This window comes from Serinus canaria, chromosome 13 (assembly GCF_022539315.1).
Source record: "Serinus canaria isolate serCan28SL12 chromosome 13, serCan2020, whole genome shotgun sequence".
In the NCBI taxonomy this organism is placed as follows: Eukaryota; Metazoa; Chordata; class Aves; order Passeriformes; family Fringillidae; genus Serinus; species Serinus canaria.
The window spans coordinates 17,874,718-17,892,710 of NC_066327.1; the positions used below are offsets into that span (position 1 = coordinate 17,874,718).

The 17,993-nt window shown below is 43.8% G+C and overlaps 1 protein-coding gene across 5 annotated transcripts in view; it reads left to right on the forward strand.

Moving 5' to 3' along the window:
- The window catches only part of TCERG1 (transcription elongation regulator 1), a 28,038-nt gene extending 10,738 nt beyond the window's left edge, over positions 1-17,300 (forward strand). For 4 of the 5 annotated variants that reach the window (XM_050979601.1, XM_050979604.1, XM_050979605.1 and 1 more), the window contains 15 exons: positions 183-380; positions 1,607-1,722; positions 2,395-2,483; positions 2,781-2,941; positions 3,708-3,774; positions 4,780-4,915; positions 5,724-5,813; positions 6,521-6,639; positions 8,588-8,738; positions 12,852-13,016; positions 13,687-13,869; positions 14,396-14,575; positions 15,438-15,521; positions 15,777-15,877; positions 16,211-17,300. In XM_050979601.1, the coding sequence (XP_050835558.1) occupies positions 183-380; positions 1,607-1,722; positions 2,395-2,483; positions 2,781-2,941; positions 3,708-3,774; positions 4,780-4,915; positions 5,724-5,813; positions 6,521-6,639; positions 8,588-8,738; positions 12,852-13,016; positions 13,687-13,869; positions 14,396-14,575; positions 15,438-15,521; positions 15,777-15,877; positions 16,211-16,412 (2,042 nt within the window). In that variant the 3' untranslated portion in view covers positions 16,413-17,300. The remainder of the gene's footprint in view (positions 1-182; positions 381-1,606; positions 1,723-2,394; positions 2,484-2,780; positions 2,942-3,707; positions 3,775-4,779; positions 4,916-5,723; positions 5,814-6,520; positions 6,640-8,587; positions 8,739-12,851; positions 13,017-13,686; positions 13,870-14,395; positions 14,576-15,437; positions 15,522-15,776; positions 15,878-16,210) is intronic. The other variant, XM_050979602.1, reaches the window with a different exon arrangement.
- The last annotated feature ends 693 nt before the right edge of the window (positions 17,301-17,993 follow it).

Sequence of the window (17,993 nt, forward strand, 5' to 3'; positions counted from 1 at the left end):
AGGAAAGAGATTTGGTAACAATGCCTTGCTTTCCAATGTAACTTTGAAAATCCAAACAATCCTTCTGTTTCTTTCTATGGGTTGGATATTTGTGAGTTAAGTCAGTAACGTGCTAGGTGTTGGTGCTTAGGCCCTGCATTGCCACTCACTGTCCTCTCTCCTTGTTCCTTTTCCCTGCGCAGGAGTGCTGCCGGGCATGGCCCCCCCCATCGTGCCCATGATCCACCCGCAGGTGGCCATCGCCGCCTCCCCTGCCACGCTGGCCGGAGCCGCCGTCTCCGAGTGGACAGAGTACAAGACGGCCGATGGGAAGACCTACTACTACAACAACAGGACTCTGGAGTCCACGTGGGAAAAACCCCAAGAACTGAAGGAGAAAGGTACTTTGGGTTTTTTACCACAGCTTTGTACGGGGAGCGTGGCTCAGACCATCAGTGGTTGTGTTGGAAAGTGTGAGCGGGCGTATTTCTACCCCTGATCTCCCTTGAGAATACTTTGGAGTTCTGATTATAAGGATCCATATGAGTTGGTCTTCAGTCTGAAAGTTGCAGCGTGTTTCCCACTGTACTGTAAGAGTGTTTGGTTCTAGAGTTGCTCCCAAATCTTGTGCCTAGGCCAATGCATGTTCCTGTGCCAGCAGAAAGTGAGTACCTCCCCTGCACACATGTTGGAGAAGGTTCCAGTTGCAGGCAGAAAGTGAGGGGAATTGAGGGGAAAAGTCACTCATACTAAGGGCTGTAGACCAGGACGAAATGAAGATCATTGTGTTGAATTTCAGATCTTGGAAAACTAAATATATAAATAGATTTGGAGTATGAAGTGAAATGATGTTGCCTCCCCCTGTCCAAATCTCTACATTGTGTTCTTGTAAATGCACGTTAGATCCATGGGTGGTTACAATTGCTCTTGTGTCATAAATAAGGAGGAAGGGGCAAAAGTCCTGTGGCTCTTACTCAGTTCATAAAGTGTTTTAAGAAAGCAAATCCAAACAGTTGTGCTTTTTATTGTCTCCTGAATTTTTAGTTACAAGAAGTCTTTGTTTACACAAATTCAGGACACTTACACTGTTGGTTCAATTAATGCCCATCTTCCTAATGAATCAGGTTAAATAATAGGTCTTTTTACTGAGATGAAAGTATCTGAGACAGTAAATACTAATTTTGCTGAGAGAAGATTATATGTTTTATACTTTTTGTAAATTAAAAAATTGTGTGCAGAGAAATCCCCAGGTGGTTCTGCATTGATTTTTATTTGTTTTTGTTTGCAGCATTTAAAATGTGAAAGTGGTCTTCGGCGTTGCCCTGTTGGTTGAGAATTATTATTGGTTTAGCATTTCTGTTAGTACCCTTTAGTCAGCCTTTTAGTATAATAGCTGCATCACAGTATTCCATTTTCCAGTACCAAGTAGTATCTTGGCACAGGAGATAACTACAGCTTCATAAGCAGACACTGTAAAGCCCAAGAGAGACAAAAAGTGGTGAGAATATATTGAAAAGAAGCTTTAGGTTGGTATTGTATTTGGAAAATTATACCGATAAAAAGAAATTTGTTATGGTTCTATAGTGGTTTCTAAATAATACTCAAGAAGACTCTTACCTTTATTTAGAAAAAATGGAGGAGAAGGTCAAAGAGCCAATTAAAGAACCCTCGGAGGAGCCTTTACCAATGGAGACAGAAGAAGAAGAGTCTAAAGAAGAACCTATAAAAGAACTGATAAAGGAGGTAAAAGACCTTGAATCCAAAAGCCAGTCTGAATTCTCACATCCCTCAGCTGTGGCTGCATCTTAGCCCAGGCAGGTTGTCAGGAGCCATGGTTACTAATGCAAGTTCTTAAATTCCTGAGGGGGTTTGAAAGCCTCCATTTTTGGATTCAGATCTTTCTTTCTTTTGTTAACTTTTTTACATAAGCAAAACAGAACATTCAAAAGAAGCATACATAATATGTCAGCTAAGAAGTTAGTAAGAGCATGGCACAGAGGTTATCTTATTACACAGATGTGGTGTTCTCTGACTGATGTGTCACACTGTGTGTACTGTGTGTCTCATTATCAAACAAACTAATTTTATGAATAAATGAAATTTCCTTTGTCAGAAAATGCACCCTTACACCTGTATCCAGGCCTGCCTGGATTTCCAGGATTCATACTGATCTAGGAAAGTATTTAAGTAAGGTTTTGTCGAAGCCAAAAGTTAATTAAGTGCTTCGAGGTTTTGGAATTTAGGTTTTTGGAATAGCAGCTGCTGTTGCAATTCCACGGCTTCTGTTCTAGGCGTGGATGAAGTGTCATTGTGAGCTGCTTGTCAGCATGGTTTCAGTAAAAGAAGTTTGTTACTGTGTAATAAATAATTAGCCAGCTGTCATTGCCTGATCCTCAAACCTGTTTTTTCCTTGAGGAGCCAAAAGAGGAAGAAATGACGGAGGAAGAGAAGGCAGCTCAGAAGGCCAAGCCAGTGGCCACCACCCCCATTCCAGGCACCCCGTGGTAGGTAACTGCTGCTATTGGACTGACAGGGCTGTTGCTGGGGAGTTTGTGGAGAGCGTGTTCTAAGTGTGCTGTGTTTCTGATATCTCAGTTCCAAATTCCAATCACTGTATTTTCAAATCTGGCAGCAGAGAAAGACATCAGTTCAGGGTCAGAGCTGGGCAGTAGGAATGTCTGGCAGTTGTGCAGTCGGTGGAAGCTGGGTCTGTGCTGCAGGCTGTGAGCATGCTGCAGGCTGTGAGCATGCAGCAGGTGCCCCGTGGGTGAGGGTAATCCAAGCCTTGCTCCCATCCCCAGGTGTGTGGTGTGGACTGGTGACGAGCGAGTGTTCTTCTACAACCCCACCACACGGCTGTCCATGTGGGACCGACCCGACGACCTCATCGGAAGAGCTGATGTGGACAAAATCATCCAAGAACCTCCTCACAAAAAGGGAATGGATGAAGGAAAAAAACTTAGTAAGAGCAATCTTATTGCCTTCTTAGGAAGTGTAAATACAACTTAATACTTTGCTTTCCAAAGCTTGTAACGTTTAAATAAGGGACAGAAATGTACTGAGGGACCTACTGAAAAGGTGTGTAAATGTGAAATGCAGATTGTGGAGTCTTTTGGAGGAAAGATAGCTCGTTGAAGCAAGTAGATACTAACAAGGTTAATTGTTTTGCTAAATGCCAACAGGTTGAAAAACCCCACAGTTTTTACTGACTAAAAAAAAGGGATTGTGTTTGTTTTATAAGAAAGAGATCAGAAAAGATTACTCATACTGTACGAATGGGCTTTCACAGAAGAGGAGTTAACTTTGAGATCATCAGTTGGAAAAGAATTTGGAAATAGCTGCTGAGAGAGAGAACATTCAAAAGGCTGCTGAGATGAGATTTCTCTCTGGCCTGAGTTCTAGGAAATGGTCCTGGGATGACATGTTGGCTTTGTAGTTGGAGGAGAACAAAGTACAGGTAATCAGGTCGATCCAAGCCCAAGTTGTTTTCCCGAAAAATAAGAGGTCAGTGTTTGTCATTTTAAATTTCAAGCTGGCTAAAGTCCACTGGTCCTGTCCCCAAATTCCCACAGTGTTACTCTGGCAGTGACTGAGAACCACGTGTCTTCTCCCTTTGTCAGAACACAATTGCTGCACATGTTGTCCTTGGTTTGTGCATGAGCTTTCACTCGTAAGTATAAAAATTTTCATCAGTATAAAACCTAAAGTCTTATTGAAATCTGTTACAGTTAGAGAAGAGCATGAAGCTGCAGAGGAAGCAAACGAAGATGAGCCTATTAAAATAAAAAAGCGCAAGTAAGTTTTTGCTTTTTCAATACCAAGTGATCCGTGTGGTAAAATAACTGAAATTTGTTACTTGGGCCATGTATGTTGTGTCCAGTAGAGTATAATTGGAATGGAGAGGGTTGGTGGAAAGAGTCATCAGCTTTCTGCTGCTCAGCAGATCAGGTATTTGCTATTTTCCTGAGATAGCTGAAACCTGTGCAGAGAGTAAATAGCATATGTTTTGCAAGTAATTTGAAATGGAAATAAATGGTGTAAGTTGGTGAATCCAAAGACTATTTTGAGTGTAGTGTGTCTTAAATAGCTTGCTTCTGTTGTTTGTTAATTTCTGGACACAAGACTGTTGTCAAAATATCCTGCCATCTAGATTTTCATAGTGGTTCCTCTATTTTTACTTTGTTATGAATGTTTACAAGTTTGGCTTATGTCTTTTGCTCTGTTTTGCCTTTTGGAGATATGCATGGTGTTTTAAAAGTGATTTTACCATGTTATTTGTGGTTGTGTCATCTTAGGAATGATCATGGAGCTGTTAGCAGTAAAGGCTGGGGGTTTGTTCGGGATGAAGTGCATTTGCTCTTAGTAAACCTAAATCAGCACACTTCTCCAGAAGCTATTTAATAGGTGAGGTCTCACCTGTGTCTCAGCATTCTTGGTGTTGTGACTGAGAGGTGTTCTCAACCTGCAAACTCCTTTAGTGCCTCATGGCCCAGAACAGAAGGTTAGAAAATTAGTGCTGTTGATGTAAAACCTACTGCATGTCTGGTGAGACCTTTGAATACAGCCAGACTGTGCTGATTGCTTTGAAACCATCTGTTGGCACTGAAGTGACTTGGAATACCTTGGCTCCTGAGCTCTGGGTGTAAAACTATTCATGTTCACCTCTGAGAATGGCTTTCATGGATTGTAAACCTGTTCTTCTGGTATGATCCGAGATATCTGCCCTCTCCTGATGTGGTTCAGGTTCTGACCTCTAGGGCTGGCATATTACTTCTCAACTTAGGCTTTGTTTTTTTTCAGGAAAGATGATATCAAAGACATTGATTCTGAGAAGGAGGCTGCTATGGAGGCTGAGATTAAAGCTGCTCGAGAGAGAGCCATCGTCCCGCTGGAGGCTCGGATGAAGCAGTTCAAGGACATGCTGCTGGAAAGAGGGGTCAGCAGCCTGTGTGTGTGTGAGGGAGAGAGGGAGGTTCAGATCAGAACTCTGTGTGTGTGTGAGGAGGGAGAGAGGGAGGCTCATGCAGATCCTACCGAGTTCTTGGCAAATTCCAAACCTGCGGCACTTTGTGTATGGAAACAATCTCATCCTTCCTCTGATCAATGAATGGTCTTGGACAAAACTCCACATTTCAAAGAAACTTACAATTACAGCAAAGATTTTCTAACTGAAATGACAGGGTCAAGACAGATAATTTCCTCCCCTCCATCCCTTTTTTCCCCCAAATTAAGTAATTACATAAGTGGAAATTGCCATTGAGGATGACTAGGACACACAGAATGGATACATCCTTAATGTTTTTGGAAGTGTTCCTACTGAGAAAAGCAGCAACTTCCACTCTAGTCTGTACAGTTTTATCCTTAAATGGGAGACTTTTTGCTTTTAATAACTAAAGAAATGTACTTGGTGCCAATCAGTTTTGATAAATTAAACTAGTTGAATATAAATTTGGATAGTAACTGAAAAATGGAAGTGGTTCCAGCTGCCTATGAAACACAGCTTCTCAAGGCTTTCTTTCAATGTACCACTTTATTTTTGAAGTCACACAGCAGTAGTGTGTATTATCCTTTGGAAGTTTGCAGAGGAAATTGATGTTGAAACTTTCTATGACAGCCTCTGTCATCCATTAGTGATGAGAGCTCCAGGATGAGTTTGGTTCCCTCTTTTCATCACATCTTAGTGTTTTCAAGGAAAACTGTGTAACTTCTGTATAATTTGTATATTCATCTTCATTTAATTAAAGGTCTCTGCCTTTTCAACATGGGAGAAAGAGCTGCACAAGATTGTTTTTGATCCTCGTTACTTGCTGCTCAATCCAAAAGAAAGGAAACAGGTAAAAAAGTTAAATTCACTTCCCATCCAAACACAGCTACTACAGCTTTATCTGAATCCTCAGTCTTTGTTTCTGCAAACCTTTCAGACTAATTAGTGCTGCAAGGGATTTTTGTCAGGATAGGGTTTGACTGGAAATGGAAGAAACCAGCAAGGGAAAGTGTTGATATTTGCTTTATTTCCTGTGGTTGGAAGGTCTCATATTTTGACACAGTGGTCTACAGAGCACTGCTGAAACCTGAATGAAATAGTGAGAGTCATCAGTATCCTTTCAAAGTATTGGCATAAGAAGCAATCTAGCTGTTTCTTTAAAAAAAGTGTTTGGGGGGAAATCTAAAGTGCATTTTTATTGTTCAGCAAGTTCTCACTTCAGGAGCTTTTCTTCAAGTGAATGTAGGAAAATGGAAAGCTTCAAGCACATGGGAAGTGTCTGAAACATGGGACCCAGGAAAATGTTAACTGGAATGTGTAAGGAACTTCTTTCCAGGTCTCAGATGGTGTGTTAGGTACAGCACCCTGCATGTGCAGCAGCTCGGATCAATTCCATATTGAAATGCAAAGTGTCTCTAAGATTTCTGCCTCTTCTGGGTTGGTTCTGTGGTGAAAGGAAACAAGAGAGAAGGAAAGAAATAGGACTTTTCCTCCCTTATCCCTAGAGCTTCTGTGTGTCACATGTGTATTTGCTGTGGGTGACTGGTGTTTCTTTAGGTGTTTGATCAGTATGTGAAAACCCGAGCAGAGGAAGAGCGCAAGGAGAAGAAAAATAAAATAATGCAGGCCAAGGAGGATTTCAAGAAAATGATGGAAGAAGCAAAGATTAATCCAAGGTAGGAGTTTCTTTGTGGTTCATGTGCATAATCCCTACTAGGATGCAGCGTGTTGGGTGGTATTGGGTTGATTAATCTTTTCAGAATGACCAAAGAGGAGAAAAATCATGAGATATTGTTGAAATCTTCCTTTGTTTGCTTGTATTCACCTACTCCATAAAAAAATATAACTTGTGATTGACATATTTCAAGTTGAAGAAATCCCCAGCATGTTCCCTGGATAGTGAGAACAGCCTCGGATGCACTGCAAGTTTCTCTAATAACAGTGTTCCTTCTTAATAAGTCTTTGAGAAGTACTAGGGAGGTTTCTTGAGTTTGGAGGGGGCTGAAGGGATGTTTTTCTTGTTACAAACGATGTCAATGATGATGTCATAAAATGTTCTGGTTGCTTTAATAGAGCACTGATTACACCCCCGTCACATTCAGACCACTGGCAGCAGTAACAGCGAGGGGATGACAGTGAATGTACATTCAAGATTTCACTGCTGGCATAATTTGTTTCACAGCTTCTGCACATAGAGGTCATGAGATTCATGCTTATGTCACCAGATAAGCTCCAGACCGTCCTCTTTCAGCATCTCTTGGCTCATCTGGCATTAATTCTTCCTCAGTGAAATAACAGCTCATTTGTTTCACTTCAGCTCAGTTTTTTCAGTGACTCATTTTGGAAATTTGGTGACGGTGCTGTGGTAACTTTTGAATTGCTTGAGAGCTGACTAATAACTCAGTAGTAGGCTGGAAGGCTGGAGGCATGAAAATGCCTTTAGAAACAGTTATGTTAGCTTTAATATCCTCAGCTTTCAGCATATCTTCAGTATGTTGTGTTGGGACTGATTCTTTACCTGATTATGGGCTGGGGTGGGAAAGAGAATTCCAGCTGAAAATACTGTCTTGTTTAATCTTATCCTTTGTCTTCTGGTTTCAGTGTTTGTCTAAAGATATTGCTGTACTTCTGTGAGTGCCAGACTGGTTTTTTATCATCTATCTCAGTCCAACATGCTCAAGAGTTTGTGTTCCACTTCACTTGAGCAGCTCTTGTTCTTCAATCTAGCTGTACATTCACTTTCTAATCCTTTTGAATAAGCTACCAAATTCTCTTCTTGTTTCAATTTACCCTACAGCAACAGTAGGCTGGATTTTCCAAGTCTAATTATTTCCATGCTGTGATGAAAACATTCGTATGATTATAAGTGTCTCACGTATTCTTGGGGCCAGATTTGCATCAGAGCTTGGAAAAAGCACAGTAGTGATTTTTTTCCGAGGTAAGTGGCAGTAATGTACCTACTGCACAGGTTGGAATCTGGCCCTGGAGGTGAGAGAACGGTCAGGGAAACGCTGTGGGATGAGGGGTTGAAAGCCCAGTGTTGCTGCCTCTGCCCATAGTGTTTGAAGGGGTTTCAGCCCTGTGTGGTTTGAGCTCAGGCTCTGCAATGTGCACTGCAGGGGGAAGAGCTGGTACAGCCAGTGTTCTCTGGGGACTCCTGCCAAAGGCTGGCTTTCTTGGTGAACTCTTAGCATGGTTTGGCTGCAAGTGAATGCACCTGAGATTTTTGGTTTCACAGCTGTGAAATTCCTGGACAGACTGGTGGCTGAACTGCTAACCCACAGAAAAGAAGAGTTTTGTAGACAACTGAGATATTTTTTTTCGTTTCTTCTCCTTGGTTGCGCTGTAGTCTCTCTCTACACCTGCCCCTTCTGCAGGTGGCTATATCTGAACAAACCAACCCGCCCTTGTAAGTCTCTGACAAACACCTCTTGTGTGAGTGCTGACTCTTTTTATAGAGTTCATTGGTCCAGCAGCTCTAGAGTGAGACCGTAGGATTTGCCTTTTGGGTTTTTGTCAGTTGTGCTCTGGCATGTATTGCAGCAGAGGAAACTCCTCCCTGCTGAACCTGCCTCACAGCCCAGACAGCTCTGCCAAATGAGTTCACTTGCCATTTTGTTGCAGAACTACTTTTAGTGAATTTGCAGCCAAGCATGCTAAAGACTCGAGGTTCAAGGCAATTGAAAAGATGAAAGATCGAGAGGCCTTGTTTAATGAGTTTATCACAGCGGCAAGAAAGAAGGAGAAGGAAGACTCGAAGACCAGGGGAGAGAAGGTAAGGGGACTCTTGAGTTCCAACAGTGTGAGTGGTGTGAGTGAGATGGGACAGAGCCAGTGCTTGGCTTCCCTGAGCCTTCCCCAAGACACGGGCCTGCACTTTCCTAGAGCTGTTACAGGCAAGCACTTCAGGAGTGTCCCCCTGGTCTTTCTGAACAATTTCAAGTTAGCAGTTCGCTGACTTTTAGAATATTTAAAACTGAATTGTGTTTACCTGTGAAGCTGAGTTTGCTTAAACAACACTGGTTTCTTTAATACACGCAAGCAGTAACATTATCTTCTTAACTGAAGTAATGCTTGATTTTTATTCTTTTTATTAAGTTCTTTCATCCTGATGCATGAAAAGGCAAAGGAGTCTCACCTTGTTTGGCTGGAACCCCAAAGCTGGCCATTACCTCTCTGTTCCCTCACATGGGGCAGGCAGGACTTGCAATTCCCTGAGGATAGTCTCTTCAAGTTTCCAACAGTTCCCTTTCCATCTCAAAGCAGGCACTTAGGGAGGGACTTTTTAAACTTTGAATAAGTAGATTTTATGTGTAAACTGCTGCTTATTAGATTTAAAGGTCAGCTTTTTAGAGATTAATGAACTCGCAATGTCACCTGCCTGCACTGCCAGTGGTGGGGAGCAGCTCTTCCCTGTGGGGACGGGACTTCAGACAGGGCCACCAAAACCTGGGGCCACCAAAACCTGGGGCCACTTACTGCCACGTCCCTGTGTGTGAGAGAGTGGAGAAGCTCACCTCTGAAGGCAAATCATTTTGGACATGTGCAAGTCTGCTATTTTCATTACATAGTGTGAAGTTATTGCAGGTTTCCCTACATGGAATGCTTGCAGGAGAGAGAAATTCTGGGGGACAGGTCAGATTTGGGGACAGTTTCATTCTTTGAGAAGCTTTGCATAGTTTTAAAATCTGGGTGATCTGATATAATTTGATTCTGTACTTGATTTTCTCAAACATTGCCTTATCGCTACTGTTTTCCATAAATGATTGTGCTTTCAGAGGGGAACTGATTTAGTTCAAGACTAGATTTTACATACTGCAGTATGATTGCGAATATGGAATTTTAAAGCATTTTTGCAGCTTAACAGTGCAGTTGAAGACTTTAAAGAATGAATACTAGTTTTGTTGTTGCATGATTGTTCTAAAGTTGAAAAGTTAAAAGAAGAGATTGTATTTGTTTGCTTTAAATAATGTTTTTTTTTTCTCCAAAAGCCTTTTGTAACCATTTTATGTATTCTGTTTTATAACAAGTGGATAGACTTTACAGTTATGTGCTGTGCGGCCTGTCAATCAGTTCAGTCTGACAGCTGTCAATCACTGACACGCAAATATTATGGGATTCCCTAGTGAGGAAAGCATTGGTATCTCTGTGTGGTGACTTTAGCCTCCCGCAGTTCCGGTACTTTACATTTTTTTAGTTTTTTTCCTTGTGAAGTGATGAGACTTGTACCTGCAATGTGTTAACTGCCAAAAAAAAAAGACTTCTAAATACACCTGAAATGTTTTCAGCCTTATTTTCCTTTGATTTTGAAAGTGCTTAAAAAGAAAATTTAAGGCATTTAACCTGAAGCTTTCTCAGTCTGTCCAAAATCTTTACTTAGGGAGAATTAACTTTACAGAAATCTTTAACGTAAGGGTTTTAGATTATATATATAATGTTTGAGTTTGCCTTACGAAGTTATGGTCTATGGGATGGGGATGGAGCAGCCAGCTTCTCCAATGGCTGATTTTATTCCTGTGCCTGATTTCAGTGAGTAAATCCTATTTTCAGTGGGTAAATTCCATGCTATCCCATGCTTCTCAGATGGCAGAGAGGAGTAGTGGGGGGTTAAGGACATCAGGATGCCCAAGCTGCTCCTTCTGCCTTGTCCCCGGGGTGAGCTGTGTGAGCTGTCCCAGGTGACACAGCCTGGCTGGCTGTTGGGCTGCAGGTGCCATGCACCTCTTGCTGGTGGCTGTCCCCAGCCCAGAGCTCTGGTGACACTCTGCTTGGTTGAGTGAGTCCCTGTGTGCAGACACATGGAACTCACCATCCACAGCTGGCATCTCAAAGCCTTACTCCTTGGTGAGATTCTTCAGACTCAATTATTTGAGACATTTTTGTCTTCTTTTTAAAATTTAAAATGAGCTGCCAACGCCTGTGCTGTGTACAGGGCACCCCAGTGAAGTGAACACTGCTTTAGAGCCCCGAGGCATGAAGTGCCATTGTTTTTCCCGGGAGGGAACTGGCTGTGCCCTCCTGTCTCCTGCCCAGTTGGGAGCTGGCAAGGCTGCAGCTGGTCCCACTGGCAGCTGCACAGCTGGGCAGGAGCTCCGGAGGGATTCAGGGAGTGAGGGCTCTGTTGGCAGCCACGCAGCTGGGCATGGGTGCCCCTGGCAGCTCCTGCAGGAGCATCGTCCTGCAGCCCGTGGTGGTGGCCTCAGGTGAAGCTTTGTGTGGCAGCTGGTGCCACGGTGCTCCTCCTCTGGAATGCACGCACAGGTGATTTGTTCAAGAGCTTGGGGATACCCTTACCTTAGAGACTTCTGTAGTAACACCTGGGAACTGTTTGGTTTCTAACAAATATTTCAAATGCCATGACTTAGAAAGCTTCATATTTTTAAACTGCATGCATGTTTTATGATGTTTTGAAACAACATTCTTCATTTTAGAATGAATAAACAGTTTGCTTAGCATTTTGTTGAGCTCCTTTAAGATAAAGCAGTAGTGCTGTAGCTGTAGCACAACATCCCACTGGCACTAAGGGGCTGGTTTCTGATCTCTGCTTTACTGTCTCAGTCTCCTTTTGTATAGTAAAGAAAGCCTATAGAGCCTTTTATGTTTATATGTTAATATTTTGAAGAACTAAAAGTATTGGTGGGCAAGGTTGCAGAATGTTGGTGCTGATCTTCATTCCGTTCTTGCATTCTGTAACTGAGCACGTTTTAGAGGAAAAGGATGTGCCAGGTCTCTGGCAAGCTGGAGCCTGCTCTGTCCATCTGCTCCCTTCCCTGAGGCACCTCAGTGTTCTGCAGCTAAACTGCTTCTCCTGGTTTCCCTTTTTTAAGGCATGGGGAGGGGAGATAAGTAGCAAGTAACAGCAGTCCTCCTCCTGGATTTGGGTTTTAATCGATGTGCCATGAAGCTGTGTTGGGTTTGTGGCCTGGCAGGGTGTGGGGTGCTGTGGAGGCAGAACCCCTGGCCCTGGCCCCAGCGAGCGAGGCAGCCCAGCCCCTCGCCTCTGCTTTGGGGGGGGGGGGGGGGCTGAAAGGCCAGCCAGCCTGCCAGGAATGGATGGTCACCCAAGAGCTAAAGTGCAGCAGGAGCTGGGAGATCATCCTTCCCAGAAATCAAGCTATCTAATAAAAGCACAGTGTTGCCCTTACCGCTGCTGGTTCTAGGACTTTGGATGAAAACATGTTGCTAGTTGTATTGAAATAAAACTGCTATGATCGATCCTCTGCCAGCCCTTGCAGCAGCTGTTGCTACGGACAGAAATGTGACATGCCATTTCCAACTGACAAAACAGACTAAAACATTTTCTTTCAACTTTTATGTAAATGAGCATGTCCACCCTAAATATAATTTACTTAATTACCATATGTGGATAATTCTTTATGGGTTAGATCCATCTTAAGACATCAGTCTTTGCTGGCAGATTCAAGAATTTACCTCTGCTAATTGTACACCTGAAGGATGAATCCATAAGCACCTGATTCCTCTAGAACCTTATTTCAAGCTGCATGGCTTCTGGAGTACTGATAGGCAAAATGCTATCATGCAGCATCAGTAATTTGTTAATTTGACATAGATAAAAGCTAAAAAACAAGCTTAAATTTGAGTAAAATAATAAAGAATGTATTGGTGGATCATTCTTTATGGAGTTCATCTTAGATGTAGCAGATCGCCTAAATGTATCTGCTTTGGCAAAATTGTCTCAAGGAACAGTGAATTTGGGCTGCAGTTATGACTAAATTCAGAGTTTTGGTGATTGCTTTAAATTGCAATGGTATGTGATGTTAATGTGATCCCTCTGATGAAGGTAAGTTGACTCCTTTTGTCATAAGAGCAAACTGGAATTAAAGTGTCTTTCTCAAGTGTTGTCTTTCTGTTTCTGTCTGTATAACAGATCAAAATGGACTTCTTTGAGCTGCTGGCAAACCACCACCTGGATAGTCAGTCTCGTTGGAGCAAAGTGAAGGACAAAGTGGAGACTGACCCACGGTACAAGGCGGTGGACAGCTCCTCACAGAGGGAGGACCTGTTCAAGCAGTACATCGAGAAAATAGCCAAGGTGGGCGGGGAGCACTGGGGGTGTGCTGAGGGCAGGCTGACCTGTGCTGAAGAGAATTCCATACCAGAGTTACTGTAGGAGTACCCCAAAATAGCAGCTTGGAACTTAGGGGTTCTGTCCTTGGTGGGATGTTTGTGGGATCTGTGTGCATGCACACACACGATATCTGGGAGAACTTATGCCTCAAGGATTCCTATGAAATCACTGGTGGTAAAAATGGCTGTAAAACTGCAGCAGATACAGACACCACATTGATTACTGCCTCCTAGGATGGGCTGCATTCCTTTGCTGTGATTTTCCCTGTCGGCCGAGCTTCCTTCAGGGATGTGTGTTCATACCCAGTTCCTTCAATGCTGCTCCTTTCTTAATCCAATATTCCCGCCTTTCTCTTCCAGGCAGTTAATGGTTGAGAATGTAAAACTGGGTCAACAAACAGTGATCCCCTTGGCCTCCCTTATTCAGAGTCTGTCACAGCTCCTGGGAATAGTTGATCTGTAGTGTTTGTCTGTAGTGTTTCAGCATGGTTGTTGAAGCAAAATCTTGTAATCCATAGAACCCAAATCCCTTGAAAGCCTTTTGTTCTGAGCTGCCTTTGGTTTTATAGCCCTTTAATTCTCCTTCTAATGAGAAGTGTTGCTTTTACTGAGGAAAGTGTGTTGCTGACTTTCAGAACTTAGATTCTGAGAAGGAGAAGGAGCTGGAGCGGCAGGCGCGCATCGAGGCGAGCCTGCGGGAGCGCGAGCGGGAGGTGCAGAAGGCGCGCTCGGAGCAGACCAAGGAGATCGACCGCGAGCGGGAGCAGCACAAGCGCGAGGAGGCCATCCAGAACTTCAAAGCTCTGCTCTCAGACATGGTGAGGCACTGACAGCTGCCTCGGCCCCTCAAGGCCTGCCCTCTGGGCATTTGGAGTTCTGCTCCAAAGAGGTGAAATCCCACTAAGAGTTTTGCCCTGGTTGGAAGAGGAGGCATTTAGGGTTCTCATGCAGAGGGAGTTCTCCGGGCTGGAAACAGGGCCCTGGAATCACTGCAGAGCTCCTGGTGTCTCTGGAAGTAATGATCTCCAGACTGCCTTTCCAAGCACGCTGGTGAACACAGAGTGTTGTGCACAGAGCAGGAAGGAAAGGAGGGTGCTTGGATTTTCTGGTTTTGGGAATGCTCAGCGGGGTCAGTAGGACATCTCCATCTGCACTGAACCAATGCAGAGGGATTCCTTCTGCCGCTGCCTGTTCAGTGTTTGTGGGGAACCTGCTACAGTCTCTTCTTAAAAGCTGAGGGTTTCTCTTTTATTTTAACCTTAACTTCAAATGAGATGCAAAAATTAGCATTATTATCAGTGAACTGTGGAAAAGCTGGTTTAAAACAAATCATCTTTGGCTCAGGTGCGTTCTTCAGATGTGTCCTGGTCTGACACCAGGAGAACTCTGCGCAAAGATCACCGCTGGGAGTCGGGGTCCCTGCTGGAGAGGGAGGAGAAGGAGAAGCTCTTTAATGAACACATTGAGGCACTTACCAAAAAGAAGAGGGAACATTTCAGGCAACTTCTGGATGAAACTTCAGCGGTGAGAGCTGTTGATGTTCAAATTGACAGTCTTTGCAGCCCACTGGGATTTCTTTTTTTTCTGTTTTTCTGTCCCACTGTCTCATTGGTTTGGTTTTATTTCCAGGACCTTTTTGCTTCATCACTCTCTTTTCTCCTTCATAACAAAATTTGTGCCTTATGTTTCCGTACCTGTTTATCTGGAGTTTTACGTTGATTGAACGTACAGTTAATTTGCATATAAACTTCGAATCAGTGATCCTTTCATCTTCTTTTTATTTCTTCAGTACTGAGTTATTTGATACTCTTCACTGTCTGGCTTCTTCAGCTATGCAAGGTGTTTGCCTTAATGGCCATCAGTGTGGTCTTACTCAGTTCACCTGTTCTGATGTTCTTCTGCTGAACCTGAACTTTTACTCTTCTCATGCTGTGGAATGCATCCCTGATTCTGTGCATTGGGGTTTTAGTGAGGTTTCCTCTTTTTTAGTTCTATGCCAGCTTCAGGCAGCTTTCATTTAACCTGGAGGTTTTAACCTGATTTTTAATGCATAAGTTATTTTAGTTCAGAGGCAGGTTTTCTGTGGATAATTTTTAACACAATATACATAATTGTACTAGAAAAAGACTTTGGAAATTAAATTACATTTGGAGGACCTTGATTTGAAAATGCCATCTCAAAATATGAAAGAAGAGTCGCTGTGTAAAATCAACTTGTTTTAAAAATAAAACTGTAATAGTATAAGTAATGAGAACCCAGCACTTAACAGCAAGTTCATCAGTGGACTTGGGATATATTTAAAGGCTTCAGAGGTTAGTATGTTTGCATTCCTTATTCTTAGAGTCTAATTTACTTTTAATTTAACTCTTTTTGCTTCTTTTGAAAGATAACCTTAACATCAACATGGAAGGAAGTGAAAAAAATAATTAAAGAAGATCCAAGGTGCATTAAGTTCTCTTCGAGCGACAGGGTGAGTGGTTTGCATTGCTCTTGCCAACTTCCAGTCTGGTGCAGTCACAGAGAAGTGACTTGGTGGCTGCTGCAGTGGGTTCAGCTCTGTGTCAACACAGGTGTTAGTAGTTAAATACGATTTTTAAAAAATTGAAAATGCACAAGATAAGGAAAAGTATAATTAACATGTAATTACTGCTGGTGTTCAGTGTGTTCAGTGGCAGGAAGTACTGGAGCTGCACCCAGTGATTCGTGTTTATCTTTGGTCTTTCAGAAAAAGCAGAGGGAGTTTGAGGAGTACATCCGAGACAAATACATCACTGCCAAAGCTGACTTCCGGACGCTGCTCAAAGAGACCAAATTCATCACTTACAGGTGGGGACTGCCATGCTGGTGCAGGACTTTTGTGGCTTTTATTCTGCTTTGCCATCCAAACAGCAGCAAACTGATGTCTGTTTTTTCCTAGTTGATGTCTGTTATGAAGTCTTTAATGGTGCTTTATTTACAGAGCACAAGTGTAGGCAACGAGCCTGTGTGTTCTGTGCCCAGAGCACGGGTTCATGCCCAGTCCCACGCTGATGTGACATCCTTCTTGCTCAGAGGATGGCCCAGTGCCTGCACCCTCCCCTGGCTGGTCTGTCTGTGGGGCAGTTCCCCGGGGCTCACTGCCTCCACCCCGCTGCAGTGCTATTCTGCCCTTGCTTTCAGATCCAAAAAGCTGATCCAGGAGTCGGATCAGCACCTGAAGGACGTGGAGAAGATCCTGCAGAACGACAAGCGGTACCTGGTGCTGGACTGCGTGCCCGAGGAGCGGCGCAAGCTGATCGTGTCCTACGTGGACGACCTGGACCGGCGCGGGCCGCCCCCGCCGCCCACCGCCTCCGAGCCCACGCGCAGAACAACGAAATAGCCCCGGAATGCTCCTCTTCCAGGGCTCTCTGGTAAATCCAAACGCTTGCATGAGCCATCTGTCAGGTTACACACATCCATTGCCGTGAATATATTCAGACATCTGAGGAGCAGAGGCAGAAGCAGCTTTAGTGAACGTAGAATGATCTCTGGGGGAAAATCAACAACAACAAAAACTCACATTAAAGATATTTATGAGTTAATTGGAGCATGAGTGACAAATCCCAAGGTGTGGGCTGTCTGGTGACTGTGGGTCTCAGAGTGGTGTGTGTGTGAGGTGTGAGTCTGGTACCTGGGGGTTTCCTCTCAGCAGTGTCCTACGTGTGAGCCCCAAGGGTGACGGGTTTGTGGTTTGAGCGTGTCCCACATGTGTGCCACCAGCTGCCCAGGCAGGAGGAGGTGACACGCTTACACTGCTGATCACTGACAGCCCACTCTGGGAACACCAGGCCCAGTTCTCTGCTTCCACCCTTGGGAATGGAACTAAATCTGTTAGAGCTGAGTGGAGAGCAGGGACTTGGTGACCAAACCAGGTTTATTCACAGGCTGCTCTGTTCCTGTCCCCAGCCATCGATTTGCAGCAGTCAGGTTGCTCTGCCCCAGTGAAGTTCTGTCTAATGAGTTTTGCTCGAAGCTGGAAATCCCAGAGGTGAGCGAGCAGGCCAGGACGGTTGTATAAACACATTTTTATTTACGATAAAGTGATCTTTACATACTTCTGGATTAGACTGTGCATACCCCCTCTGGGCAATTCTTGTAAACTATACTCCTGTTTTGAATGTTAAACTTGTGTTTCTAAAGTTTAATTTTGAAATGTTGGGATTGTTCAGTTTATGTATTTGAACTACAATAAACCAACCCTTTTTATATATGGATTGTACAGGCCTAATCCCAATTTGTGTTGGATTTTGTTGGATTTGTGAATTTCTGAGTAAAGCAAATGACTGAAGTGATACTGCCTACATTCTTGGCTGTGCTGGGCAGAACAGGGCCTGTGGCACTGAGCAGTGTGGGGTCAGCATGTGGGCCAGGGGGGTGAGCAGAGTGATTTTCCAGTTTAGCTGTTTTGTCTGTTCCTTAAACATCAGCTAGCAGTGCTCGCAGAGCCAGTTTCTTTCTGCTGGTTGTGTTTACAGGTGTCTCTTGCTCTTAGAGGAGGGTTGGGGAAGAAGTCCCTTTTTCCCTCATCCTGTCAAGTGATTTCTTGTCAGCAGTTGGTGGTGGTGGCCAGGGCAGGACTTGCAGGCTGAGCATCCTGAGAGAGGGGTCCTCTTGCTCAACACAGCCCAGTGGGAAGCCATGTGTTTGTTATGGCTGGTTTAGAATATCGTGAACTTGTTCATTAAATAAGATGGGTATTAATTTTAATTGATCTGGTTTATGGGGACCAGATGTTCATAAAAATTTATTTATTTGCCTATTCTGTGGATAAAACGATCATGCTTATGTGCAGGGCTCCTGGCTGGGGGTGCTGCTGGTGGACCATGGAGCTGGTCCCCCCTGGCATCCCCTTAGCAGAGTCCCCAGCTTGCCCAGAGGTAGGGGGACAGCCCATGGAATCCTCATCCAGAGAGAAGGTTTG